The 25,053-nt window shown below is 41.3% G+C and overlaps 1 protein-coding gene across 1 annotated transcript in view; it reads right to left on the bottom strand.

Moving 5' to 3' along the window:
* Positions 1 to 322: 322 nt before the first annotated feature.
* LOC148115933 (vomeronasal type-2 receptor 26-like) overlaps positions 323 to 25,053 on the bottom strand; it is a 32,546-nt gene continuing 7,815 nt past the window's right edge. The window contains exons 5-6 of the mRNA XM_087885304.1: positions 23,821 to 23,947; positions 323 to 477 (exon numbers count right to left, since the gene is read on the bottom strand). Coding sequence (XP_087741430.1) covers positions 323 to 477; positions 23,821 to 23,947 — 282 coding nt within the window. The remainder of the gene's footprint in view (positions 478 to 23,820; positions 23,948 to 25,053) is intronic.

Raw genomic sequence — 25,053 nt, 5'->3', positions numbered from 1 at the left:
AAAGTCAGAGGACATTTGTTTCTGAGCTTCTCCACAATTGTCTGGGGCAGCAAGAGTAGCATTAGGAGCAGAAGGAGGAGAGCCATTCCTCCCTGAGTTGAATCTGTCACCACCCTCTCTCTAAATGACAAGAAGAAGAGTTCGAAAAAATTAAAGGGTTCTCTTAACATGGAAACACGGCAGTTTTCCTAATGCAAACAGAGTCCAACAAACTTCGCATGGAAAGGTGAGAAAGATACATTCAACAGTTTAGCCCCTGTCTGTCCCAAAGCTAATACCAAAACCTTCAACCTGACCTAAAGCTTTTATTCTTTTTCTGATGCTAGATCCCTTCCATGTTGCCTGCTTTGATGTTTACATCAAAGGTAATCACCAGACCAGTAGCAGGAGGGGTGGCAAAGAGCAAGATGGTGATAATTATAGTGAGAAGCAACATGTCTTCTAGGAGGTCCGGGACTTCCATAATCAAAGATGCATCTAGAGAAAAAACTGTTTGTGGAAATCTCAGACACAACAGTGGTGGGGGTCAGAGTTCTGAAGCGGTTATGGTCCTTCCTGTTGGGACATGTCCAAAAAGTGATGCTGGAGGATGGAGAATTGACTTCTGATGTTTTTCAACTTGGTAACTTGTCTCATCCAAAATTAATGTAAACCTCAAGAACATACTTGAAACAGAAAACCCACGGTAGCATTCATAGAATAGAATAGAATAGAATAGAATAGAATAGAATAGAATAGAATAGAATAGAATAGAATAGAATAGAATAGAATAGAATAGAATAGAATAACAGAGTTGGAAGGGACCATGGAGGTCTTCTAGTCCAACCCCCTGCTCAGGCAGGTAACCCTACACCACTTCAGACAAATGGTGATCCAACATCTTCTTAAAAACTTCCAGCGTTGGAGCATTCACAACTTCTAGAAGCAAGTTGTTCCACTGATTCATTGTTCTAACTGTCAGGAAATTTCTCCTTAGTTCTAAGTTGCTTCTCTCCTTGATTCGTTTTCATCCACTGCTTCTTGTACTGCCCTCAGGTGCTTTGGAGAATAGCTTGACTCCCTCTTCTTTGTGGCAGCCCCTGAGATACTGGAACACTGCTATCATGTCTCCCCTAGTCCTTCTTTTCACTAAACTAGACATACCCAGTTCCTGCAATCCTTCTTCATGTGTTTTAGCCTCCAGTCCCCTAATCATCTTTGTTGCTCTTCTCATAATGGAATTCTACCTGTGTCTTTGAAGAAAATCACAGTCCTAGGCCAGTACTTTTAGCACTAGACCAAACTTGTTTGAATAACTCTAATGAGATTGTGGTATTATATCTCTATATATCAACTTGATTTTATTGATTTCATTCATTTAAGTACTTATTTACCCCACAGACGTTTGTAAGAAATGACGATCTTAGCAATGGTGTTTTTTGTTTTTCTTTTTGAAGTCATTTGCCATTGCCTCTTTCTTAGAGTGCTGAGAGAGTGGCTGTCCCAGTATCACCCAGTTGATTTTGTGCCCAGGGCAGGACTAGAACTCATAGTCTCCTAATTTCTAGTCTGGTGCCTTCACCACTACACCAAATTGTCTCTAATCATATCCATACAACCATGCATGTAATATATGACAGGTCAGTTGGATTGCAAGTAGATGTACAAGTTTATAAATGTTGGATCTGCCTTGGAATGGCGGGGGGGGGAGCTATTATTGTTCCAATAGATTTGTCAGTGTTAAACTAGGGCTGTGATGGCAAACCTATGGCATATGTGCCAGAGGTGGCACACAGAGCTCTCTCTCTGGACATGCTGCTCTTCTGATTTCCTGCGCGTGCATGCACGCCAGCCAGCTGGTCTTTGTGCTGGAAACCCAAAGATCAGCTGGCTGGTGCTAGCCACCTGGTCTTCGGAGCTCTGGTGTGTGCAAAGAGTAGCTGGCCAGTGCGCATGCATGCACCAGAAACCCAAAGACCAGGTGGCCGGCATGCGCATGCGGCAACAGCCAGCTGGTATTTGGGTTTCTCGCACTCCGGTGCACACGAAGAGCAGCTGGCTGGCGTGCACCCAAAGACCAGGTGCCTGTGCACTGACCAGCTTGTCTTTGAGTTTCCAGCGTTCCATCACGTGTGTGTTCTGGTTTGGGCACTCGGTGCCAAAAAGGTTAGCCATAACTGAACTAAGGGAATGTTCTTTGTTTTTTTTTAATTCATATTTTTAATGTTTTTTTTTAAATTTGATTTATATGCCGCCCTTCTCCGAAGACTCAGGGCGGCTTACAATGTGTTAAGCAATAGCCTTCATCCTTTTGTATATTTTATACAAAGTCAGCTTATTGCCCTCACAAACTGGGTCCTCATTTCACCTACCTTAGAAAGGATGGAAGGCTGAGTCAACCTTGAGCCTTGGCGAGATTCGAACCCTGCAGTAATTGCAGGCAGCTGGTCTTAATAACCAGCTTAATAACAGGGTGCCTTAAACCCCTGTACTACCAAGGCTCTCCAATGTTTGGTCTAGTTTTGTTTTGTCTCTCTTTAAATTTTTTTTCTTTTAATTTTTAAAATTTTTATTAATTTAAGAAACCACATAATACATTTTTTTCCCATTTTCTTTTGGATTTTATATTTTAATCGTTTGAATAAAACAAAAAAATGTAAAAAAAAGAGAAACATATTTGGGGGAGGCTCTCTAAACATCCCATTGTAGTAGTTGCGTTATACTTTATCTGCAGTTGGGGTTCTTTGCAATATTAGACTCAACAAGGAGGATAATCCAACTGTTCAACTAAAATATTATAGATAAAGGAGACAGGAACTAAAATACAACCTCGTAAGATTTGTAGAAAAGAATTCTTACAAAATTAGATGATTTAGAATCGCACAGATGTGATGTGAGGGATGGATTTGGCATAAACTCCCAATCAGAGGTTGGGATGATACATTTATCTACAAATTCTTCTCGTGGACAATTCAAAAGTTTCTGGGTGGTCACAGAGAGATGAAGGTGGAGTCTCTCCTTATCCAGGAGACTTACTTTTATCTTCTTAAAATGGCAGTTTGCTAAGATATGTCATCCTGAACCAAGGGTGGGTTCTACTTACCTTTACTACCGGTTTACAACGGGATGTGCAGATTGCTGATGATGACATCTGAGGTGGTGGGCGGGGCCTCTTGCCGGTTTTAATACCGGTTCTTGCAAACCGGTCTGAACCGGGTACAACCCACCACTATCCTGAACTCATAAGATTTATTCTCAAATTTAGCTATTTTATCCAGCTATCCACTAAAATTTGATGTTTACAAAAAGAGGGGGAAAAAGTGCTTTATCTAAAAATTGTAGAATAGGAGTGTAAAGGGCTTGAATGACACCAGATTTTGTTCGTTCAAGGTAGAGTTGATGTGAAAAAGAATGAAGAAATGGCACAAACAACGTGTATTTCTGTGATTACTTTTATTCAGAACAAAAGTAAAGTAAAATCATGATAAATATGGCGGTTGTTATGAAGAAGCAGGTGGTTTCGCCTCTTGCCGACAGAAACTTGGCCACAGAGAGTGCGTATCTGTTCATTATGCCCAGTCATTGCACCTCTTCTTATTTACCGCTACACCATGAGAAAGAGGTTGCAGAACATTATAGGTAGCCAATGTGGTTGCAATCTGAGAGAAGATTTCAGTCAAAGTCCCTTTGAGGATAATGAAAAGGTCCTTCTCCCTTCCACAGCTTTACTTAGGAACTTGGCAGAGGTGGGATTCATTTACCTTCCCTACCGGTTCACAAATATGAGCACTCCTCTGCGCATGCAGAGAAGTCGCGCATTATGTCCGTGTGGGTGGGTGAAGCCTCCAGCAGTCACTGCTACCTGTTCACCTGAACCAGACAGAACTGGCTGAATCCCACCTCTGGAACTTGGCCATTGATGTGAGGTTGGCCCCAACTCTCCTACCTTTTTGTAAGGGCCTAAAGACATGGCTCTACCAGTTGGCTTGGAGCCCTAGTGGGGGAACAGAACAATGGAGGTGGTTGATTGAGTTAGTTAGTTAGCTTTATTGATTAGCCTATAGGCCATATCAAAGCACAAGGTGCAACACATATCACCATTAAAATCTTATACAAACAGTTTAAAATAAAAGTAGGGTAAAATACAATAGTTATAGAATTAGATACAATATAATTTGATACATAGATATATAAAATAGAATAAAATGACATAAAATTGGAGACCTGGTTAGGGCCAGAGGGAGGCGTCCCTCTCATCGATTTATGTCCCCCCAGGCTTCCATGTGCTGCACCAGCCGTGACTCCAGGGTAGGGGCGGGGTGGTGGTGGTTGTTATTAGGGAAAGTCTCAGTCCCAGGGAGGTAACTGTTCCTCAGATAGGCGGGTGTGAGTCCCTCCTTCTGAAATGGGACCCTGGAGTTCAGTCGGGTCTGTTGGTTACATACCTATCTCCCAGCTGTGTAGCCTCAGCCCTGCCCACACTGCTAGATGTCCTGCCGAATTGGCAGTTGAACTCCCCAACCTCCTAGTTTTTGGGAGATTTCAATTTGCCATCGGCCGGGGAGACATCTGAATCAGTCTGGGAGTTCATGGCCTCCATGACGGCCATGGACGTAACTCAGGTTGTACAGGGCCCAACTCATAAGGGAGGACACACACTCGATCTGGTTTTTCTCTCTGGACAGTAGATAAATGATCATGGTAGGGGAAACTTGTCAACCTATCCCCTGTCATGGTCCGATCATTCCCTCCTCAGGCTGGACTTTCTCTCCATCATCCCCCACCACTGGGAGGCAGAACCAGTGAGATTGTTCCGCCCCAGGCGCCTGATGGACCCGGAAGGGTTCCTGACGGAGCTTGGGCCTTTCCCCGCCTCCTTATCCCATGATTCATCTGAGGCCCTGGTCGCGGCCTGGGAACAGGCCGCGGTGGGGGCCTTGGATTGAATCGCACTTTTGCAGCCTCTGACCTGACGCAGATCCGGGTGACTCCCTGGTTCACTGCGGAGCTCAGGGAAATGAAGTGTCGGAGAAGATGCCTGGAGGGCGGTTGGAGATCCTCCCGATCCGAATCTAACCAAACACAGTTAAGAACCCATATTAGGTCTTATCTTGTGGCAATGGAAGCAGCAAAGCACCAATATTAACACAGCTGCCTGCAATTTACTGCTGGTTCGAATCTCTCCAAGGCTCAAGGTTGACTCAGCCTTCCATCCTTTCTAAGGTAGGTTAAATGAGGACCCAGTTTGTGGGGGCAATAAGCTGACTTTGTATAAATATACAAAAGTATGAAGGCTATTGCTTAACGCACTGTAAGCCGCCCTGAGTCTCCGGAGAAGGGCGGCATATAAATCAAATTAAAATATATATATATATATTTTGCCGCTCTCATTGCATCTGCAGAAAATTGCCCAGCCGCTCTGTTTAGAGTGACCCGCTCTCTCCTCAATCATGGAGCGAGGGAGGACCCCTTGCAGGGCAGAGCTGAGGATTTTGTACAGTTTCTGCAAGATAAAATCACTCAGATTCAGACTGGGTTGGACTCTGACTGGGCAGAATCTGACAAGTCGACAGGGGCCTGTCCTGATGGTAACATCTGTGTTGAATTTGAGCCTGTTTCGATGGATGAAGTGGACAGGATCATGGGTTGACTGGGTGCCTCCACATGTTTATTGGACCCTTGTCCCTCCTTCCTCGTTTCTGCAGCCAGGGAGGTGACTGGAAGCTGGATTCAAGCAGTTGTCAACGCTTCTTTGAGGGAAGGGGTCTTCCCCGCCACACTCAAAGAGGCGGTGGACTGTCCCCTCCTCAAGAAGCCCACCTTGGATCCAGACTCCCTTAATAACTATTGTCCAGTCTCCAACCTTCGCTTTATAGTGAAGGTTGTTGAGTCTGTGGTGGCACAGCAGCTCCCGCAGTTCCTGGAGGAAACCGACTACCTAGACCCGTACCAATCGGGTTTCAGGTGTGGTTACAGCACGGAAACAGCATTGGTCACCCTAGTAAATGATATCTGACGGGCCAGGGATGGGGGTTGTTCCTCCATCCTGGTCCTTCTTGACCTCTCAGTGGCTTTCGATACCATCGACCATGGTATCTTACTGTAGCGACTTGGGGGGTGGGGGTGGGAGGCACCATTTTTACGGTGGTTCTCCTCCTACCTCTCGGGCTGCTCACAGTTTGTGTGGACAGGGGAGAGAGATCCACCCCGAGGCCTCTCACTTTTGGGGTGCCTCAGGGATTGGTTCTCTCCCCTCTGCTCTTTAACATCTACATGAAGCTGCTGGGTGAGATCATTCATGGTTTCGGGGTGAGGTACCATCAATATGCTGATGACACACAGCTTTACATCTCCACCCTGGATCACCCTAGGGATGCCCTTTCTGTGATGTCCTGCTGCCTGGAAGCGGTGCGGGCCTGGATGGGAAGAAACAGACTCAACCCATCCAAGACTGAGTGGCTGTGGATACCGGCATCTCTTGATCTAGTGGCCCGATCACTTGTGATGGGAGGGGAGATCCTTACTCCCTCAGAAAGGGTCCGCAATCTGGGGGTCCTCCTGGATTCATGGCAATCCCTAGAAGATCATTTGACGGCCATGACCAGGGGGGCCTTCGCACAGGTACACCTTGTGTGCTAGTTGTGCCCTTTCCTAGATTGGGATGCCCTTGCCATGGTCACTCATGCCCTTGTTAAATCTCGGTTGGACTACTGTAATGCCCTCTACATGGGACTGCCCTTGGGATGCACTCGGAGACTACAGTTAGTCCAGAATGCGGCCAGACGGGTTGTTATGGGGGCTTCTCGGTACTCCCATGTGACACCTCTCCTGCTCGAGCTGCACTGGCTGCCGGTGGCTCTCCAGGTTTGTTTCAAGGTGCTGGTGCTCACCTATAAAGCCCTACATGGCTTAAGCCCAGGGTATCTGCAGGATCATCTCCTGCCTTCCTCCCACCATCTGGTGCACTCACACAGAGCGGGCCTCCTCAGGGTGCCGTCAGCCAGACAATGTTAGCTGGTGGCCCTCAGGGGAAGAGCGTTCTCTGTGGGAGCGCCAACCCTCTGGAATGGGCTGCCCACCAGCCTCAGGACAGCCCCAGACCTCCTCTCCTTCTGCCACGAATTGAAGACATGGCTTTTTCACCAAATGGGCTGAATCCGTAGGGGTGACTTCAAATAATTTTAATAATTTTTAATTGATTTTAATTTAATTTTAAACTGATTTTAATTGTTTATATAATTCTTTGTTTTGTTTTTGTCAGCCGCCCTGAGTCCTACGGGAGAAGGGCGGCATATAAATGACATACATGAATGAATAAATAAATAAATAAATAAATAAATAATATTTCAGTGTCACCCTTGCAATCTACCCCAATCAGTCCCACGTATGCTGATCTCAACCAAACCATTTTGTTTAAGTACTGTGCTGTGTTAAATGCTATTTTCAGGTTCTGGCTGCACATAAAGTAAGTTGTTTTGATATGGGGATCGCAATTGGTCATTTGTTTGGTATATGGACCAAGGTTCCTGTCTCTCATCCCCTTATACAAGCAACAGTCAAATAAATGTGAGCCAGATCTTCTACCTGTGCTGCTCCGCAGATGCAGAGATGCTCATTGTAGAATATAGAATGGAATTTCCCATATCTGACCATTGTATCAAGTTGTTCGAATCTCGCTCGCATAAATATCTTCCTAAAATGTTTTCACAGTTGTGACATCAAATAGCTGTCTACTTAAAAAGTACATTTGTATTTGCTCAGCCATTTCAAGTTACCCATCTTACTAAGGATAGCTATATCATTTTGTGCTTCTATATCCTTAATTCTTTGGGCAGATCTTTTTTTAAATTGGTCTCCTGAAGACAGGAAGGCCACAGCTTCTGACAAAATTTGGTGATTTGGTGATCCAGGAGATTTGTGATTGTAATTTTATTTGCTCTAGGAGACATATCTTGGGGAGTCTATCAGTCTCCATTTCATTGACTTTGCACCAGTAGTTATTTGCTCTAATTTTGGATAATGCATGAATTGTATGAATTCCCATTTCAGTTCTAACTGCTGCAGCAGATGTTCTTGGATCTACACCAAAAATACATCTCAAATGCTGGGACTGTGTTTGTTCTGGGGCTGTGGTTGAATATAGGTCCCAAACCTCTGCTCCATACAGGAACCTAGGGGTAATCTTAACTTTGTATACTTTAATTAATGGGGCTTGATTGAGTAATAACAGATCCCATCTCCCTCCCACTCTGCCCCTGCCCTCCCCATGTGTCCTTGGTTTTAATGTCTGATTTAAACTTTTATGTTTTAAATGTGTGTGTAACTGTAAGCCATCCAGAGTTACCCTATGGTAAGATGGGTGGCTAAATCAATCAATCAATCAATCAATCAATCAATCAATCAATCAATCAATAAAATTATATCGCTCAGCTAGATAAAATTATAAATAAGCCATGGTATAACTACAATAAGGACATTTTAAAAGGACATTCCTGTGCTATTTTTTCTGGCATATCGACAACAATCCCATTGCACCAATGCCATTTTTAAAATGTTTTGATGGGGCATTTCAGGGCTCATGTAATCCAAGGGCAGAGGACAGATAGGATACCTCAACTGTTCAAAAGTGAATGGGGGCTGTCTTGAAATTCAACTGGGTAAGTGTGGAGAATACATCGTCTGACCACCCTTTAATTTTTTTTCAAGCAAAATCATTGGCCAACTCACATATGCAAAACAGCTTGGGACTTTTTATAGGCTTGACCTGTTGGAAAGTATTGAGGGTCAAAATTCTTACATTTTACATTTTAACATTTCGTTTAGTTGTAAGCTGCTCCCTTGTATTCAAGTCTGGCCTCAGAATGATGATGTAGCACTTGGGGATGAAGATGCAGCCCAGGAGACCAGCACTGGAAGCCAAGATGGAGAAGATCTGAACAGCCACCATGTATTTTCCTTTGGTGCTTAGGTAGGTGGGCACAAAAGTCAACCAGACACTGCAGAAGACCAGCATGCTGAAGGTGATCAGCTTGGCTTCGTTAAAAGCCCCAGGGAGATTCCTGGCTAGAAAAGCCACCGTGAAGCAGATGGCAGCCAGGAAGCCCATGTAGCCAAAGGTGATATAGAACATGACAACGGTCCCTTCGTTGCATTGCAGGATGATCTCTCCAATCTGAGAGTGGAAGTCAGAGTCAGGAAAGGGGGGAGAAACTCCTAGCCAGGTGGAGCAGATGATCATTTGGACAACAGAACAAGAAAGGATGATGGAGTTGGCCAAGCTCTTTCCCAGCCATTTCTTCACTCGGTTGCCTGGTTTTGTGGCCAGGAAAGCCAATACCACCATGGTGGTTTTGGCCAAGAGAGAAGAAACAGCAACTGAGAAGATGATGCTGAACACTGTTTGTCGGAGAAGACAGGTGGCTTTTCTTGGTTGTCCAATGAAGAGAAAAGAGGACAAGAAGCAAAGCAAGAGGGAGACCAGGAGGATGTAGGAGAGATCCTGGTTGTTGGCTTTGACAATGGGAGTTTCTCGGTATTTAATGAATATGAATAAAACAAGATCTGTGGTTAGGAACAAAAGTAGAGCAAAAGAGACCAAGATTATGCCCAGATATTCTTGATAAGAAAGAAAGGTTAGAACTTTGGGGATACATTGGATTCGGTCTTCATTTGGATATTTATCATCTGGACACTGGGTGCATTTTTCCATATCTGAGAAAAACAAAAAGAAATATTTCTCTCATATAATACCCTTTTACCTTTCAAGCAATACTTTCTTCGGACAATAATTGATAGCATGCTTTTAAAAGCATATTGATCAAAATGCTTTGGATAAATCCAGAATCATTTCCTCTGTTGTTACCCACCTTCTTGAGTGGAGATGGTTCCCTCTGGACAAGGAATGCAGTCGTAGCAGCAAACTGGCTCTCCTTCTCGAGCCCGCTTGACAAATCCAGGATGACAACTTTCCACACAAATTGATTGAGGAAGAGACTAAGAAGAAAAATAAAACAAGGAATGACAAGGAAAATGTGTTAGGACTCCTATTCATTCAAAATGGACATGTATTGACAATTCACCAAGTAGTCTCTAGGATTTACTTAGGTAAGTATGAAATCTCTAACTAAATCACATTGCCAGAGAGTATTTTTCTATTTAATGAAATCTGGAAGGATGGAATTGAAAAAAAAAAAAAAGCATTCAATGAAAACCAGTGGGTTCCTGCTCATGGCCTCCGTTCTTCATATATCTATGATTTTAAATTTTGGTGTTATATTCCTAATAAATTTTGGAATAAAATTTATTCTAAATAATATTCATTAAAATTTTATTCTATTCAATTTATTAAAATATGCATAACTGTGATGAAGAAAGAAACCGCTGACCAGTAGGTTTGGAAAAGTTTTGTTCTGGAATCCATCTAACATTGCAAAAGTGTTCTCCTTTGAACATAGTCAAAAATGAATTTTCAAAAAAAATAAATAAATAACTGCTTACCAATTAGTGCTGTCAACTTAGAAGGGAGCATTCTTTTTTAATTTTATTTATTTATTTATTTCGTAAAATCTTGTGGCTGCTAGGCTAATGAACTTATTGCACTTAGGACTTACTGGGGAACTTCTGCACCAGAACAATTGGCAGCCACCTTCGACAAAACCCCAGAGGTCAAACAGATCCTCAAAGAATATCAGGACCTTGCGGAAGTGTTCAGCGAGGCTGAGTGTGATGTCCTACTCCCTCCCCACCGTGAGATGGAGTGTGCCACCAAAATCATTCCTGGGGCAAAACTACCTAAACCCAAATTTTACGCCATGACATGCCGGGAAATGCAAAAAATGTGCAAATACATAGACAAAAACCTAGCAAGGGGGTTCATTGAGTAAGCCAAGCCTAGGGGTCACACCCGTAAAATCTATACCTGTACTCAAACTGTTTTTGCTTTGCACAGCTTGCCTTCAAGAAGTGAGGGAGGCCAAATGTCAACTTGCGAAGCATTCCTGACCTGCTCTCGAGTTGCCATAGGTAGGGGGATGGGGAACTGAGCCTTGCAGCTGCATCAAGGAACTTGCATTTCAGTCAAAACAAAGCACATTCCAGCTGGCAATGTCAAGGTCATCTCCAGGGGGACCTACAGTGGCTGGATGGAGTGACTTCTACAATGCACGAAATTGCTTCATTGGGGAATGTGACTGATGACACACCTTGGGGGAAGGGGGAAACAGGGTCAGAGCCAAGGTGCGAATTAAGTGAGGTCAGAGTTGGCTTCACTTGGTTCGTGCCGACATGAAGCTCCTAATAAATATCTGGATTTCTTTTGAAGCTTGTTTGAGGCTCATGATTTAATTAGGGCATTAAGGTTTTTAAAAACAGAGGTAAGATGCCAAAATTTCACCCACTTTGTTGAGCAACTTTAGCTCTGACTTAGCATCTTTCAAGAAAATAAAGCTCTGAGTTTTAAATGCCCCCAGTAGCCTTTCGATGGGATCCTTTTTGGGGAGAACCAACAAGGCCACGATGCCCAGATCTGCTGCTATCTCTCCATTTTGGTCCATGTAGAGTCTAAATTGGGAAAGATTGCAAAACTCATTCTTCTCCAGAAAGGGATGAAACTAAAAAATAAAAATGAAAAATGAAAGTTAAAAGATAAGATGAATGAAAAATGATGGATAAATGATTGTACATGTAAATGTGTTTATGAGAAATAAAAAAAAAAATTGAAAAAAAAACCCAGAAAGGGATGAAACTAGAATGGAAACATCCAAGAATTTTAAAGGCAGAAACCTCTGTTTCTTATCCCACGTGATCTTTTCACATTTGATTCGTTCTTCTGCAGTTGTACGACTTGCAACTATTGTTCTCTAACTTCAAAGTATACTTAATAAGGAGAAAAGTGTCACCACTATCTTCATAAGTGAAGGAAAAAGGTTCAGCAAAATTTCCCAATCATATATTGACAGAATTTATATTAACAAAATACAATTGGCACAACTGGTCATGTATAGGGAACATTGTAACATAGGTATCAAATAAATTGAATAATACAAAAAAGAGATTATTCATAATCTCATTTGGTGATGACCCAAAAGCATGGATTTTCAAGATGAAAATTGCCAGTCAAAACTTCTCCCTAATAGACCAGATGGGAAACAAGAGCAAATGAGCTAATTCTACTTTTTTTGAAGGCTACACTGAGAGAAACACGCAAGTCTGTAAATATAAATCTCGTAGCAATTCTTTTTCAATATCTTTCTGATTTTCTTTCTCTGCCCATTATGCATCTGTAGGCTTATTCCCTCCTATCTAATCATTCCCTATGCACCATCTCTTTTTCCCACATATCATTATATTTCTTAATAGATTTTATGAATGCTGGTGATAATAACCTGATTTCAGCAATGTATTAAAAAAAATATTTCATGACGTGATGATTAGGAACCTAGTTATGTGAGGGCTGGATGATATGACAATTAAGTGGATAAAACACTTTGTTAAAATTGTACTGAAACAATGTTTAATATTTTTAACCTTTCTCATAAAAATGGGGAATTAGGATTAATAACAACTCTTTAGTTCTTGGTCATCAATTTTTCTATATTGCCATCAGTACAGTAGAGCTGATAAATCTGATGGAAGATTTATACAGATCTTTAGAAAAACTAATTTCATCTCATTCAAACAATGCCAAGTTTACAGAAAAATATTTATGATTTCCTCATAGGGAGAGGTGCATCAGGAAAATGCAGTAGAAAAATATCAGAGCTTTAGCAACATGGATTTGATAAATTATAGAATTTTAATCATACACTGGAAGAGGGACAAGGGATACCAAATTTGGTAAGTATATTTGTGAAAGTACCGTATTTTTCGGAGTATAAGATGCACCTTTTTCCCCCCCAAAAAAGAGGGTGAAAATCTGATGTGTCTTATATTCCGAATGTAGCCCTACCCAGCCTCTCAAGCCTCAGAAATGAAGCTTCAGGAAAAAAGCCTCCAAACAGAGCTTCAGAAAAAAAAAGCCTCTGAAAGAAGCTTAAGAAAAAGAGTCTCCGCAACAGAGCTTCAGCTCAGATGCCTTTTTTTCTGAAGCTCTGTTTCAGAGGCTTTCGGAGGCAGGAAAAAAAGTTTTTTTCAGAAACAGAGTCTTAGAAGTTTCAGAGGCTGAAAAAAAAGCAAGGCACAGGGCTCACAACCAATGAACCTGTTGCTAAAATTCACCTCTGGGAACAGGTGATTGGGGTTATTCTGGGTGGCTTATCCACCCGCCAATCAGCTTTTTTCTTATTTTCCTTCTCAAAAACTAAGGTGCGTCTTATAATACTCCGAAAAATACAGTAATCTTGAAATAGTTGTTGGCAAATCAAATTTCAGTCAGCAGTAAGATGCTGATACACAGAAGATAAATGCATCCATAAAAATATCAGGACATGAATATTCTGGTTTTGGGAGATACCAACGCACATACAGTTCTTCTGGAGGCACCATGCTTGGAGAAGAAGCATTGCACAATCCCTGAATCAGGTTTAGGGGAAAGTGAAGAAGCCAAGGAAGAGATCAAAAGGCCTGCTCTTAGCCTTCAGGAAAGACTACAAGGAGAGGACTAGGTTGCTCTATGGCAATAGATAATAACAAGACTGGGAGCAGCTTTCCAACTTATAAAATATTCAGTTGGAAAAGGAAAAGATACAAGACTCTTCCAATAACTGAAAGATGTTAAACAGAAGCTTAATATTTTCTCACTGTTATTCCAGGGTGTCAGACATGGTAACATGAATTCAGTCACAAAAAAGATTCTGGCTGAATGAGAGGAAAATGTTCTAAAAGGCAGAACCAGGGATGAAATCCAGCAGGTTCTGACAGGTTTTGGAGAACCAGAAGCGGAAATTTTGAGTAGTTCGGAGGACCAGCAAATACCACCTCTGACTGGTCCCAGAGTGGGGAGGGAATGAATATTTTGCAATATTCTTCTCCTGGGATGGGATGGAAATGGAGATTTTGTAGTATCCTTCCCCTACCACTCCCAGCAAGCCATGCCCACAGAACTGGTAGTAAAAAAAAAATGAATGTCTCCACTGGGTGGAACCATTTTAGAACTGAACCAATAAAGCAGAAAACTTCAGTCTCCATTTCTCTGATTTGCCTTTATGCAAAGAGAGAGGATCCATCAATCAGAAAAGCTTTAACTGGGTTTCCTGCAGACAGGAAGGGTTGGGCTAGGTGGTCTCAGGGTCTCCTTCAGATTGATAAATGTAAAATTCTATAATGCTAACCACCTCCATCCATATCTATACATACTGACATTTATTTTAAAATTCATGCATCCTTTTTAAAATTAGCAGTGGTTAATATGAAAATCTTTTTTAGTATAGGCTGTTTGGAAAATTATCCTCCCATGTGATTAGATTGGCCAAATCTGTTGGCCTTTTGTAGCACAAATAGGATGAGAAGGTTCTCCTGCTTCTCCTTTGAATTCTCAAAAGTGACTAGGTTTTATGGAGCCTTCTCAGGACTCTGTACCTGCCATGGCTGTAGCCTTGGATTGCCCAAGCTCTCTTCCCCTTCTTTCCTTTTCCTCCTGGAATTGGAGGAATACGCAGCATTCAAGGCATGGACCAGAGTCTTAACAAAACTGTAATAATGTTCATCATTTGTGATATGGAAATTGCCCTCATTCTTTTGGGCCCCCAGGGGCAATTTCTCAGTGCACCGTCTCCGGCCTTTGACAGAAAAAACATGCTTTGAAAGAGAACATTCAAAAGACTCATCTTCAAAACTGGGGCTTAGAAAGAAATAGGGTTCAAAGGCCTCATCTTTTGGCCTTTTATTTGGCAAAAAAGAAAATGTCCAAATACTATGGATGTATTTGAGAAGTCTGTGCTTTTTCATTTCATATGTTCCCAAACCTGTCATGAGCCAGACTTTCCCTTCAATGGATCCTGGAAAACCTTCAAGGGTTAAATGGAAAGGAAGGATTCTGTCCCAAATGGGATCATATTCTGCAAAATGAACAAAGACATTGACCTGTCTCCACTTGGACATGGCTTCCCTGAAGGATTTTGTGGGTGTAGTTGTTGAGAATTGTTGTGATATAACAACACAAATTTCATTCCTGACAAGCAAAGGAGTAAAAGTTCTCATGAAATTCTCTCCTTTCTCTGTGTCTGAAGCAAAGAGACCAATCAGGGTCCATCTGAAATGGAGGAGAAGTTGGACAATTGCTGGGTACTGAAAACCTTCTTTGGGGAACGTCCGGTGGAAAAAAGGAAACTGCCTTTTTTCACTCAGAGCCTCTGAAGCAGTTTCAAGACTAATCTGAAAAAGTGATAAGACAATACAGTAAAATATATGCAGTGTATGTTTTATCAACAGTAGATAAGAGAATCCATTTGGATTCGTTTCATGAATCTGAAAAATTGACAATTTCATTACTTTGTCTAAGATCATATGGAAAACATGAGCTTTCCTTCACTCCTTAATTTCCAGTTACCCAGAAGTTCCTTTTTATTGAAATAGAAATAGAATAACAGAATTGGAAGGGATCTTGGAGTTCTTCTAGTCCAATCCCCTGCCCAGGCAGGAAACCCTACACCACTTCAGACAAATGGTTATCCGAAATCTTAAAAATTTCCAGTGTTGGAGCATTCACAACTTCTGTAGGCAAGTTGTTCCACTTATTAATTGTTCTCATTGTCAGGAAATTTCTCCTTAGTTCTAAGTTGCTTCTCTCCTTGCTTAATTTCCACCCATTGCTTCTTGATCTACCCACAGGTGCTTTGGAGAATAGTTTGACTTCCTCTTCTTTGTAGCAATCCCCGAGATACTGGAACACTGCTATCATGTCTCCCCTAGTCCTTCAGTCTTTAGCCTTCAGTCCCCTGATCATCTTTGTTGCTTTTCTCTGCACTCTTTCTCAATGTCTTTTTTACATCGTGGCGACCAAAACTCATTGAACACAAAGTTCAGCTCACTTAACAAGTCTGTAGTAGAAGCCCTCTAAGCAATGAGGATAGTGTTATGAGAGGATTTGTTGTTTTGATCCTTGCTCCCTCCCCACTCCTAATTTTTGGCTATGATACCTACAATTCTATAGACAAGATATAGTTGGATCTATCACCCATCCACTACCACTCTACTCAATTTATCAGATAGAGAAATAAACACACAAACCTGTGAGACTTTGTAGAGGCCGACTAATGTTGACATCTGGATAGAGATGTCCCTTTCATCTCCATCAACCAGAGTCAATAGGTTGTCCTTCCTTCCACAGCTGTAGTTGGGAACATTGGCTTCTCCAGCAGAGAGAATGTCCAGCAAGGCATCTGAAGTGCCAAGTGTGTTCAAATAGTTGTCATGGATGTTGTAGCCAAGCGTCAAATTGTGCAAGAGCTGGGGAGTTTTGTTGACAACTTGAATATTGAAAATAAAGTATAATAATCTTGATTTATCATAAGGTAAACTAGTGTAAAAAAAATATCATGTTGATATCAGCATCTTCAACAGCAATAACAAAATCTTTCTTTCTATTTAATACATTACTTTTCTCTACAAACCTATTGAATCTTAAGCCAGTATTGACCCAAAACCAGCAGCAAACTATTCTCACCCATCAAAATTTAATTTTAAATTTTGACTGTTGGTAAGAGAAGATGAAGATATTTCCCCACCATGTTAAGTTTCACAAATCCACCATAATATGTAGCAATACCAATTTTCCTCAGCCCAGGAACCATTGCAAAATAATTCAATCGTTCAAACAAAATCATGATAAATGGAAGAGGATTTTTGATAAGTGACCTAGAAAAGCCATTCTAAAAATAAATTGTCTATTCCTATAAGGATCAGGAAATGAATATCAATGAGTGGGTTAGAAAACTGTGGAAACAAAAGGAAACAATTCAGGATTGGAAGGGCTCCAAATGAAGAGAATTTGAACGTTCATCACACTGTATGACTTACAAGTCAGACTGATTATAAGGAGCCTTGTTGAAAAGCAATACTGTATGTGGTATTTCTGTTGCAGTGATGACTATACTAATGAGATGGTCTCCTGGTCTGTAATAGCTTGATGGTTTTTCTCCATCCTGGTGTTCCAAACTCAGTGGGCACTTGATTCCAAGGTTCCTAGAGATTGGCAGAGACACTAGCAGCATCAGAAGCAGAAGGAGGAGGTTCATAATACATAGAGATGAATCAACCCCTTTGCTGTTTCTGAATAAGAATCCAAAGGACTCTCACAAGATGAAAATGCCAGTAGCTTTCCTGAATCAGACAGAGACAAACCAAGCTTCATCTGGCAAGGAGAAAAAATACATTCAAGAGTACAGCTCCTACTTGTTCCAAAACGTGTTCCAAAGAGAGCATTACTTGAAGCATTTATCCTTCTCTGACAGAAGATCCCTCCCTTATTCCTTCAATCACATTTTTAGACAGAGACAAACCAAGTTGGTGAAAAATACAGCAAGACACAACTTCCCTTCTGGGAATCCTGAACGTCTTCAAAGGCTCCATTTGCAGAGGAGTAACTGGAAAAAAACATGCTATAGAAAAATAACAGCTATACCCCTTGGGAGCATTGTTCTGTAGTGGTTGTGGTCCTTCTTGTCAGGACATGTCCAGAAAGTGAAGCTGAAGTAGATAATTCAATATCTTTGTCTTTCAACATGGCCTCTTGTCTCCAAAGACTACTGGGGAGGTAACTCAGAGTTATGGAGTTTGATGCCACACTTGGTTGATAACACTTAACTCTAATCTTGCCTGTTTTGTAATACCAAGAAAGCAATCAGTAGCCTTGAAATGTGTCTAAAATTAAGAGTAGAGTCCTTTGTAATTTTCTGTAAGAAATTCTAAATTGGACTGATTTTTAGGATTCCTTGTGCCTAAAGTGAAATTTCAATCTGACTTGTATCATGGCCTAGTGATGAAGACACTTGCCTCTTGGCGAGTTGGAAAGTTGAGAGTTCAATAATAGGTAGCAGAAGATGGTTCTCTCCTAGAGCACAAAGAAAATATATCTACTGTGAACTCCATGTAAGCATCAGGAAGGGCATCTGACCAGTAAATGCTCAGTTCCATCCAGTCACCCTGACTCTACTCTGAATAAATAAATACTAAAGGTAAAGGTTCCAGTGGTGAAATTCATTTTTTTTACTACCAGTTTTTTGGACGTGGCTTGGTGACCATGGCTTGGTGGGCGTGGCAGGGAAGGATATTGTAAAATCTCCATTCCCACCCCACTCTGGGGCCAGCCAGAGGTGGTATTTGCCGGTTCTCTGAATTACTCAAAATTTCTGCTACTGGTTCTCCAGAACCTGTCAGAACCTGCTGGATTTCACCCCTGAAATGTGCCCCTCGCACATATGTGAGAGTGGTTCCTGACTCTAGAGGGTGGTGCTAATCTCTGTTTCAAAGCCAAAGAGCCTGTCTGAAGATGCCTCCGTGGTCATGTGGCCGGCATGACTAAACACAAAAAGGCACAGGGAATGCGGTTACCTTCCCACCAAAGGTGGTCCCTATTTTTCTACTTGCATTTTTTATGTGCTTTCAAACTGCTAGGTTGGCAGAAGCTGGGACAAGTAACGGGAGTTCACCCCATTACTTGGCACTAGGGATTCGAACCGCTGAACTGCTGACCTTTTGTTTAACAAGCTCAGTGTCTTAGCCACTGAGCCACCATGTCCCCCATATATACTATGTATGTGTATGTATGTGTGTGTGTTTATTTATATGTATGTGTGTGTGTGTGTGTGTGTGTATAAAGTGTTTTCCTATCGAGACACCTGGTCTACCCCAGCATGTGGGAGGAAGCGTACTGCATCCCTTTTGCCTTTCAGCTCCAATCCAGGAGCCCTCAAGCAGTCGCATTCACGACAAACCATTTTTATACCAAATTTATATATGTATATGTATGTGTATATGTGTGTGTGTGTGTGTGTGTGTGTGTGTTTCCTCCTCTAGGAAAAACCTGGCTAGAGGAAAAACACACATAAATCTTACGAAGAAGTAAGAAAATAGATATTGTACCTTTACAGGGAGGATACATGAGATGTGGGTGTGGCTTACTGATGATGGCTAACGAGCCAGAAATAGATCTATATAAGTCTCTCACCTGGCAGCAAGAACTTTCTGGCTGCCAGAAAGAAAAAAGCCCAGAAAATGAAATTTCATTTCCCATCTGTTCTAGAAATATAAATTAATGAGGAGGCCCTCCTCTGGATGCAGGTGGTGCACAATTCAGGGTCTTCAAATGAGGTTGCTCCTGAATATGGTCCAGAATGCAATGGCATCTGCTTGGGCACCTCTCCCTCGTTCTCTCAGTCAGACATGTACTCAGGCTCTAATGAGTTCATAATGCAATGTAGTAAAGGCTCTTTTGCCATGTTCTACCTTGCTCTTGGCTTCCTGGTCTTCCTGGCTGTCATCTGCTTTCCTAGCCACAAATCTACCTGGGAGTTCAACAAAGCTAATTCTTCTGTAGTGTCTGGGTATCCTTCCTACCCACCTACCTGAACACCATGGTTGCTGTTTAGGTCTTCTCCATGTTGGCTTCCATTGCCAGCCTGTTGGAGGAGCAATTGGACAGTCGCTTGGTACTGGATTCCTTCTTTGGGGACCATGCGGTGGAAAAAGGGGAATTGACTGCTTTCATTCAAGTGTTTTAAAACACTTTTTAAAGTGATCTGTAAAAGAAAGGAAGAATGTTGTGTTTTATTTGGAGCCAGATCAATTTCTTTTTCTTTTTCTTTTGTATTTTGTATTTTAATCATTTGAATAAAATAAAAAATGTAAAAAAAAGAGAAACATATTTGGGGGAGGCTCTCTAAACATCCCATTGTTGTAGTTGCATTATAGTTTATCTGCGGTTGGGGTTCTTTGCAATATTGGACTCAAGAAGGAGGATAATCCAACTGTTCAACTAAAATATTATAGATAAAGGAGACAGGAACTAAAATACAACCTCATAAGATTTCTAGAAAAAGAATTCTTACAAAATTAGATGATTTAGGATCACACAGATGTGATGTGAGGGATGGATTTGGCATAAACTCCCAATCAGAGGTTGGGATAATTCATTTATCTACAAATTCTTCTCATGGACACTTCAAAAGTTTCTGGGTGGTCACTGGGAGATGAAGGTGGACTCTCTCCTTATCCAGGCAACTTATTTTTATCTTCTTCAAATGGCAGTTTGCTAAGATATGTCATCCTGAACTCATAAGATTTATTTTCAAATTTAGCTATTTGATCCACCAAAATTTGATGTTTACAATAAGAAAAAAAAGTGCTTTATCTAAAAATTGTAGAATAGGAGTGTAAAGGGCTTGAATGACACCAGATTTTGTTCGTTCAAGGTAGAGTTGATGTGAAAAAGAATGAAGAAATGGCACAAACAATGTGTATTTCTGTGATTACTTTTATTCAGAACAAAAGTAAAGTAAAATCATGATAAAGATGGCGGTTGTTATGAAGAAGCAGGTGGTTTTGCCTCTTGCCGACAGAAACTTGGCTACAGGGAGTGCATATCTGCTCATTCTGCCCAGTCATTGCACCTCTTCTTATTTACCGCTACACCACGAGAAAGAGGTTGCAGAACATTATGCACTTATTTGTTGATTTTGATTTTGTAGGTAGTCAATGTGGTTGTAATCTAAGAGAAAATGTCAGTCTCAGTCCCTTCGAGGATAATGAAAAGGTCCTTCTCCCTTCCACAGCTTTACTTAGGAATTTGGCAGAGGTGGAATTCACTTACCTTCCCTACCGGTTTGCAAATGTTGAGCGCTCCTCTGCACATGTGCTGAAGTCGCACATTGTGTCCAGGTGGGTGGGCGGAGCCTCCAGCAGTTGCTGCTACCGGTTCGCCTGAACCGGACAGAACTGGCTGAAACCCACCTTTGATGTGAGGTTGGCCCGAACCTTCCTACCTTTTTGTAAGGGCCTAAAGACATGGCTCTACCAGTTGGCTTGGAGCCCTAGTGTGGGAACAGAACAATGGAGGTGGTTGATTGAGTTAGTTAGTTACCTTTATTGATTAGCCTATAGGCCATATCAAAGCACCAGGTGCAAACATATATCACCATTAAAATCTTATACAAACAGTTTAAAATAAAAGGGTAAAATACAATAGTTATAGGATTAGATACAGTATAATTTGACACAAAGATATATAAAATAGAATAAAATGACATAAAATTATATTTCGGTGTCACCCTTACAATCTACCCCAATCAGTCCCACATATGCTGATCTCAACTGAACCGTTTTGTTTAAGTATTGTGCTGTGTTAAATGTTTTTTTCAGGTTCTGGCTGCACATAAAGTAAGTTGTTTTGATATGGGGATCGCAATTGGTCATTTGTTCGGTATATGGACCAAGATACCTGTCTCTCACCCCCTTATACAAGCAACAGTCAAATAGGATATGAGCCAGATCTTCTACCTGTGCCGCTCCGCAGATGCAGAGATACTCATTTTAGGGTATAGAATGGAATTTCCCATATCTTTTTTCTTTCTTTTTTTTTTTTTAATTTGATTTATATGCCGCCCTTCTCCGGAGACTCAGGGCGGCTTACAATGCGATAAGCAATAGCCTTCATATTTTTTGTATATTTATACAAAGTCAGCTTATTGCCCCCACAAACTGGGTCCTCATATCTGACCATTGTGTCAAATTGTTCGAATCTTGCTCGCATAAATATCTTCCTAAAATGTTTTTGCAGTTGTGACATCAAATAGCTGCCTACTTGAAATGTACATTTGTATTTGTTCAGCCATTTCAAGTTACCCACCTTACTAAGGATAGCTATATCATTTTGTGCTTCTATATCCTTAATTCTTTGGGCAGATCTTTTTTTAAATTGGTCTCCTGAAGACAGGAAGGCCACAGCTTCTTACAAAATTTGCTGGTTTGGTGATCCAGGAGATTTGTGATTGTAATTTTATTTGCTCTAGGAGACATATCTTGGGGTGTCTATCAGTCTCCATTTCATTGACTTTGCACCAGTAGTTATTTGCTCTAATTTTGGATAATGCATGAATTGTATGAATTCCCATTTCAGTTCTAACTGCTGCAGCAGATGTGCTTGGATCTACACCAAAAATATGTCTCAAATGCGGGGACTGTGTTTGTTCTGGGGCTGTGGTTGAATATAGGTCCCAAACCTCTGCTCCATACAGGAACCTAGGGGTAACCTTAACTTTGTATACTTTAATTAATGGGGCTTGATTGAGTAATAACACATCCCATCTCCCTCCCACTCTGCCCCTGCCCTCCCCATGTTGGTTTTAATGTCTAATTTAAACTTTTATCTTTTAAATGTGTGTGTAACTGTAAGCTATCTAGAGTTACCCTATGGTAAAATGGGTGGCTAAATCAATCAATCAATCAATCAATCAATCAATCAATCAATAAAATTATATCGCTCAGCTAGATAAAATTATAAATAAGCCATGGTATAACTACAATAAGGACATTTTAAAAGGACATTCCTGTGCTATTTATCCTGGCATATCGACAACAATCCCATTGCACCAATGCCATTTTTAAAATGTTTTGATGGGGCATTTCAGGACTCATGTAATCCAAGGGCAGAGGACAGATAGGATACTTCAACTGTTCAAAACAGAATGGGGGCTGTCTTGCAATTCAACTGGGCAAGTGTGGAGAATACATCGTCTGACCACCCTTTAAGCAAAATCATTGGCCAACTAACATATGCAAAACAGCTTGGGACATTTTCTAGGTTTGGCCTGTTGGAAAGTATTGACAGTCAAAATTCCTCTGTTTTACATTTCAACATTTCGTTTAGTTGTAAGCTGCTCCCTTGTATTCAAGTCTGGCCTCAGAATGATGATGTAGCACTTGGGGATGAAGATGCAGCCCAGGAGACCAGCACTGGAAGCCAAGATGGAGAAGACCTGAACAGCCACCATGTATTTCCCTTTGGTACTCAGGTAGGTGGGCACAAAAGTCAACCAGACACTGCAGAAGACCAGCATGCTGAAGGTGATCAGCTTGGCTTCATTGAAAGCCCCAGGGAGATTCCTGGCTAGAAAAGCCACCGTGAAGCAGATGGCAGCCAGGAAGCCCATGTAGCCAAGAGTGATGTAGAACATGACAACGGCCCCTTCGTTGCATTGCAGGATGATCTCTCCAATCTGAGAGTGGAAGTCAGAGTCAGAAAAGGGGGGAGAAACTCCTAGCCAAGTGGAGCAGATGATAATTTGAACAGCAGAACAAGAAAGGATGATGGAGTTGGCCAAACTCTTTCCCAGCCATTTCTTCACTCGGTTGCCTGGTTTTGTGGCCAGGAAAGCCAATACCACCATGATGGTTTTGGCCAAGAGAGAAGAAACAGCAACTGAGAAGATGATGCTGAACACTGTTTGTCGGAGAAGACAGGTGGCTTTCCTTGGTTGTCCAATAAAGACAAAAGAGGACAAGAAGCAAAGCAGGAGGGAAACCAGGAGGATGTAGGAAAGATCCCGGTTGTTGGCTTTGACAATGGGAGTTTCTCGGTATTTAATGAATATGAATAAAACAAGGTCTGTGGTTAGGAACAAAAGTAGAGCAAAAGAGACCAAGATTATGCCCAGATATTCTTGATAAGAAAGAAAGGTTAGAACTTTGGGGATACATTGGATTCGGTCTTCATTTGGATATTTATCATCTGGACACTGGGTGCATTTTTCCATATCTGAGAAAAACAAAAAGGAATATTTCTTTCATATTATACCCTTTTACCTTTCAAGCAATACTTTCTTAGGACAATAATTGATAGCATGCTTTTAAAAGCATATTGATCAAAATGCTTTGGATAAATCCAGAATCATTTCCTCTGTTGTTACCCACCTTCTTGAGTGGAGATGGTCCCCTCCGGACAAGGAACGCAGTCGTAGCAGCAAACTGGCTCTCCTTCTCGAGCCCGCTTGACAAATCCAGGATGACAACTTTCCACACAAATTGACTGAGGAAGAGACTAAGAAGAAAAATAAAACAAGGAATGACAAGGAAAATGTGTTAGGACTCCTATTCATTCAAAATGGACATGTATTGACAATTCACCAAGTAGTCTTTAGGATTTACTTAGGTAAGTATGAAATCTCTAACTAAATCACATTGCCAGAGAGTATTTTTCTATTTAATGAAATCTGGAAGGATGGAATTGAAAAAAAAAAATTAAGCATTAAATGAAAACCACTATATTCAACATTATATTTGTATGTGAGACGTGGCTGAATTCATCACTATCAGGCTCTATTACCACATTAAGCGACTATCACATGTACAGGTCCGACTGTGAAATCCGCAGAGGGGGTGATGTTGCTATCTTCTATAAAAAATCCCTAAATCTAAAAAATGTTCAAGTTACACAGGAGTTAGTTCTTCCTGAGATCATCAAATGCGACCTTTCCCTAAACACCACAATTCGCTTCATACTTTGTTACAGAGCTTCTGATTACAACCTTGTACATACAAACAAACTAACATCACTACTAACATGGGCAGCCTCCTGCCCACACCCTCTTATCTTTCTTGGTCACCTAAATCTACCTCTTATTAATTGGACCCTAAACAAATGTACATCTGAACCCATACATGCAACCCTGTACAACGCTGTAACTAATCTGGGACTAGATCAACTGGTAACTAATAACATTAGACTCAACAACTGCCTTGATCTCATCTTCTGCAACAGTTTAAGTTCAATTTATGCACTACAAATATAAGAACCCTTTTCCAACAGTGACCATAGCATGATAGACTTTTATCTCAGCTTACGTCCTCACATAGACAATCATGACAGAATCCCAAAGTATAACTTTAGAAAAGCCAATTATGATCTCATAACTGATGACCTTTCATCTCTTGATTGGCAAACTCTATTCACTGACTGCACACTGCTGAAGACCCTTATAACATTTTTTTGCAAGAAGTCAAAAGAATCATCAAAATATATACCACTAATAGCCCCCAAAACCAGGAAACAATAAGGAAGCTTCAGAGCAAACCCCCCCCCCCTTTGGTGAAAAAATAAAACTGGCTACGTAGCTAACTTCAGAAGTTGCTACAAAACTGTATGCC

Source organism: Pantherophis guttatus, chromosome 2 (assembly GCF_059756535.1).
Source record: "Pantherophis guttatus breed Tessera chromosome 2, ASM5975653v1, whole genome shotgun sequence".
Taxonomy (NCBI): domain Eukaryota; kingdom Metazoa; phylum Chordata; class Lepidosauria; order Squamata; family Colubridae; genus Pantherophis; species Pantherophis guttatus.
This window is presented reverse-complemented; position numbering and strand designations above follow the sequence as displayed.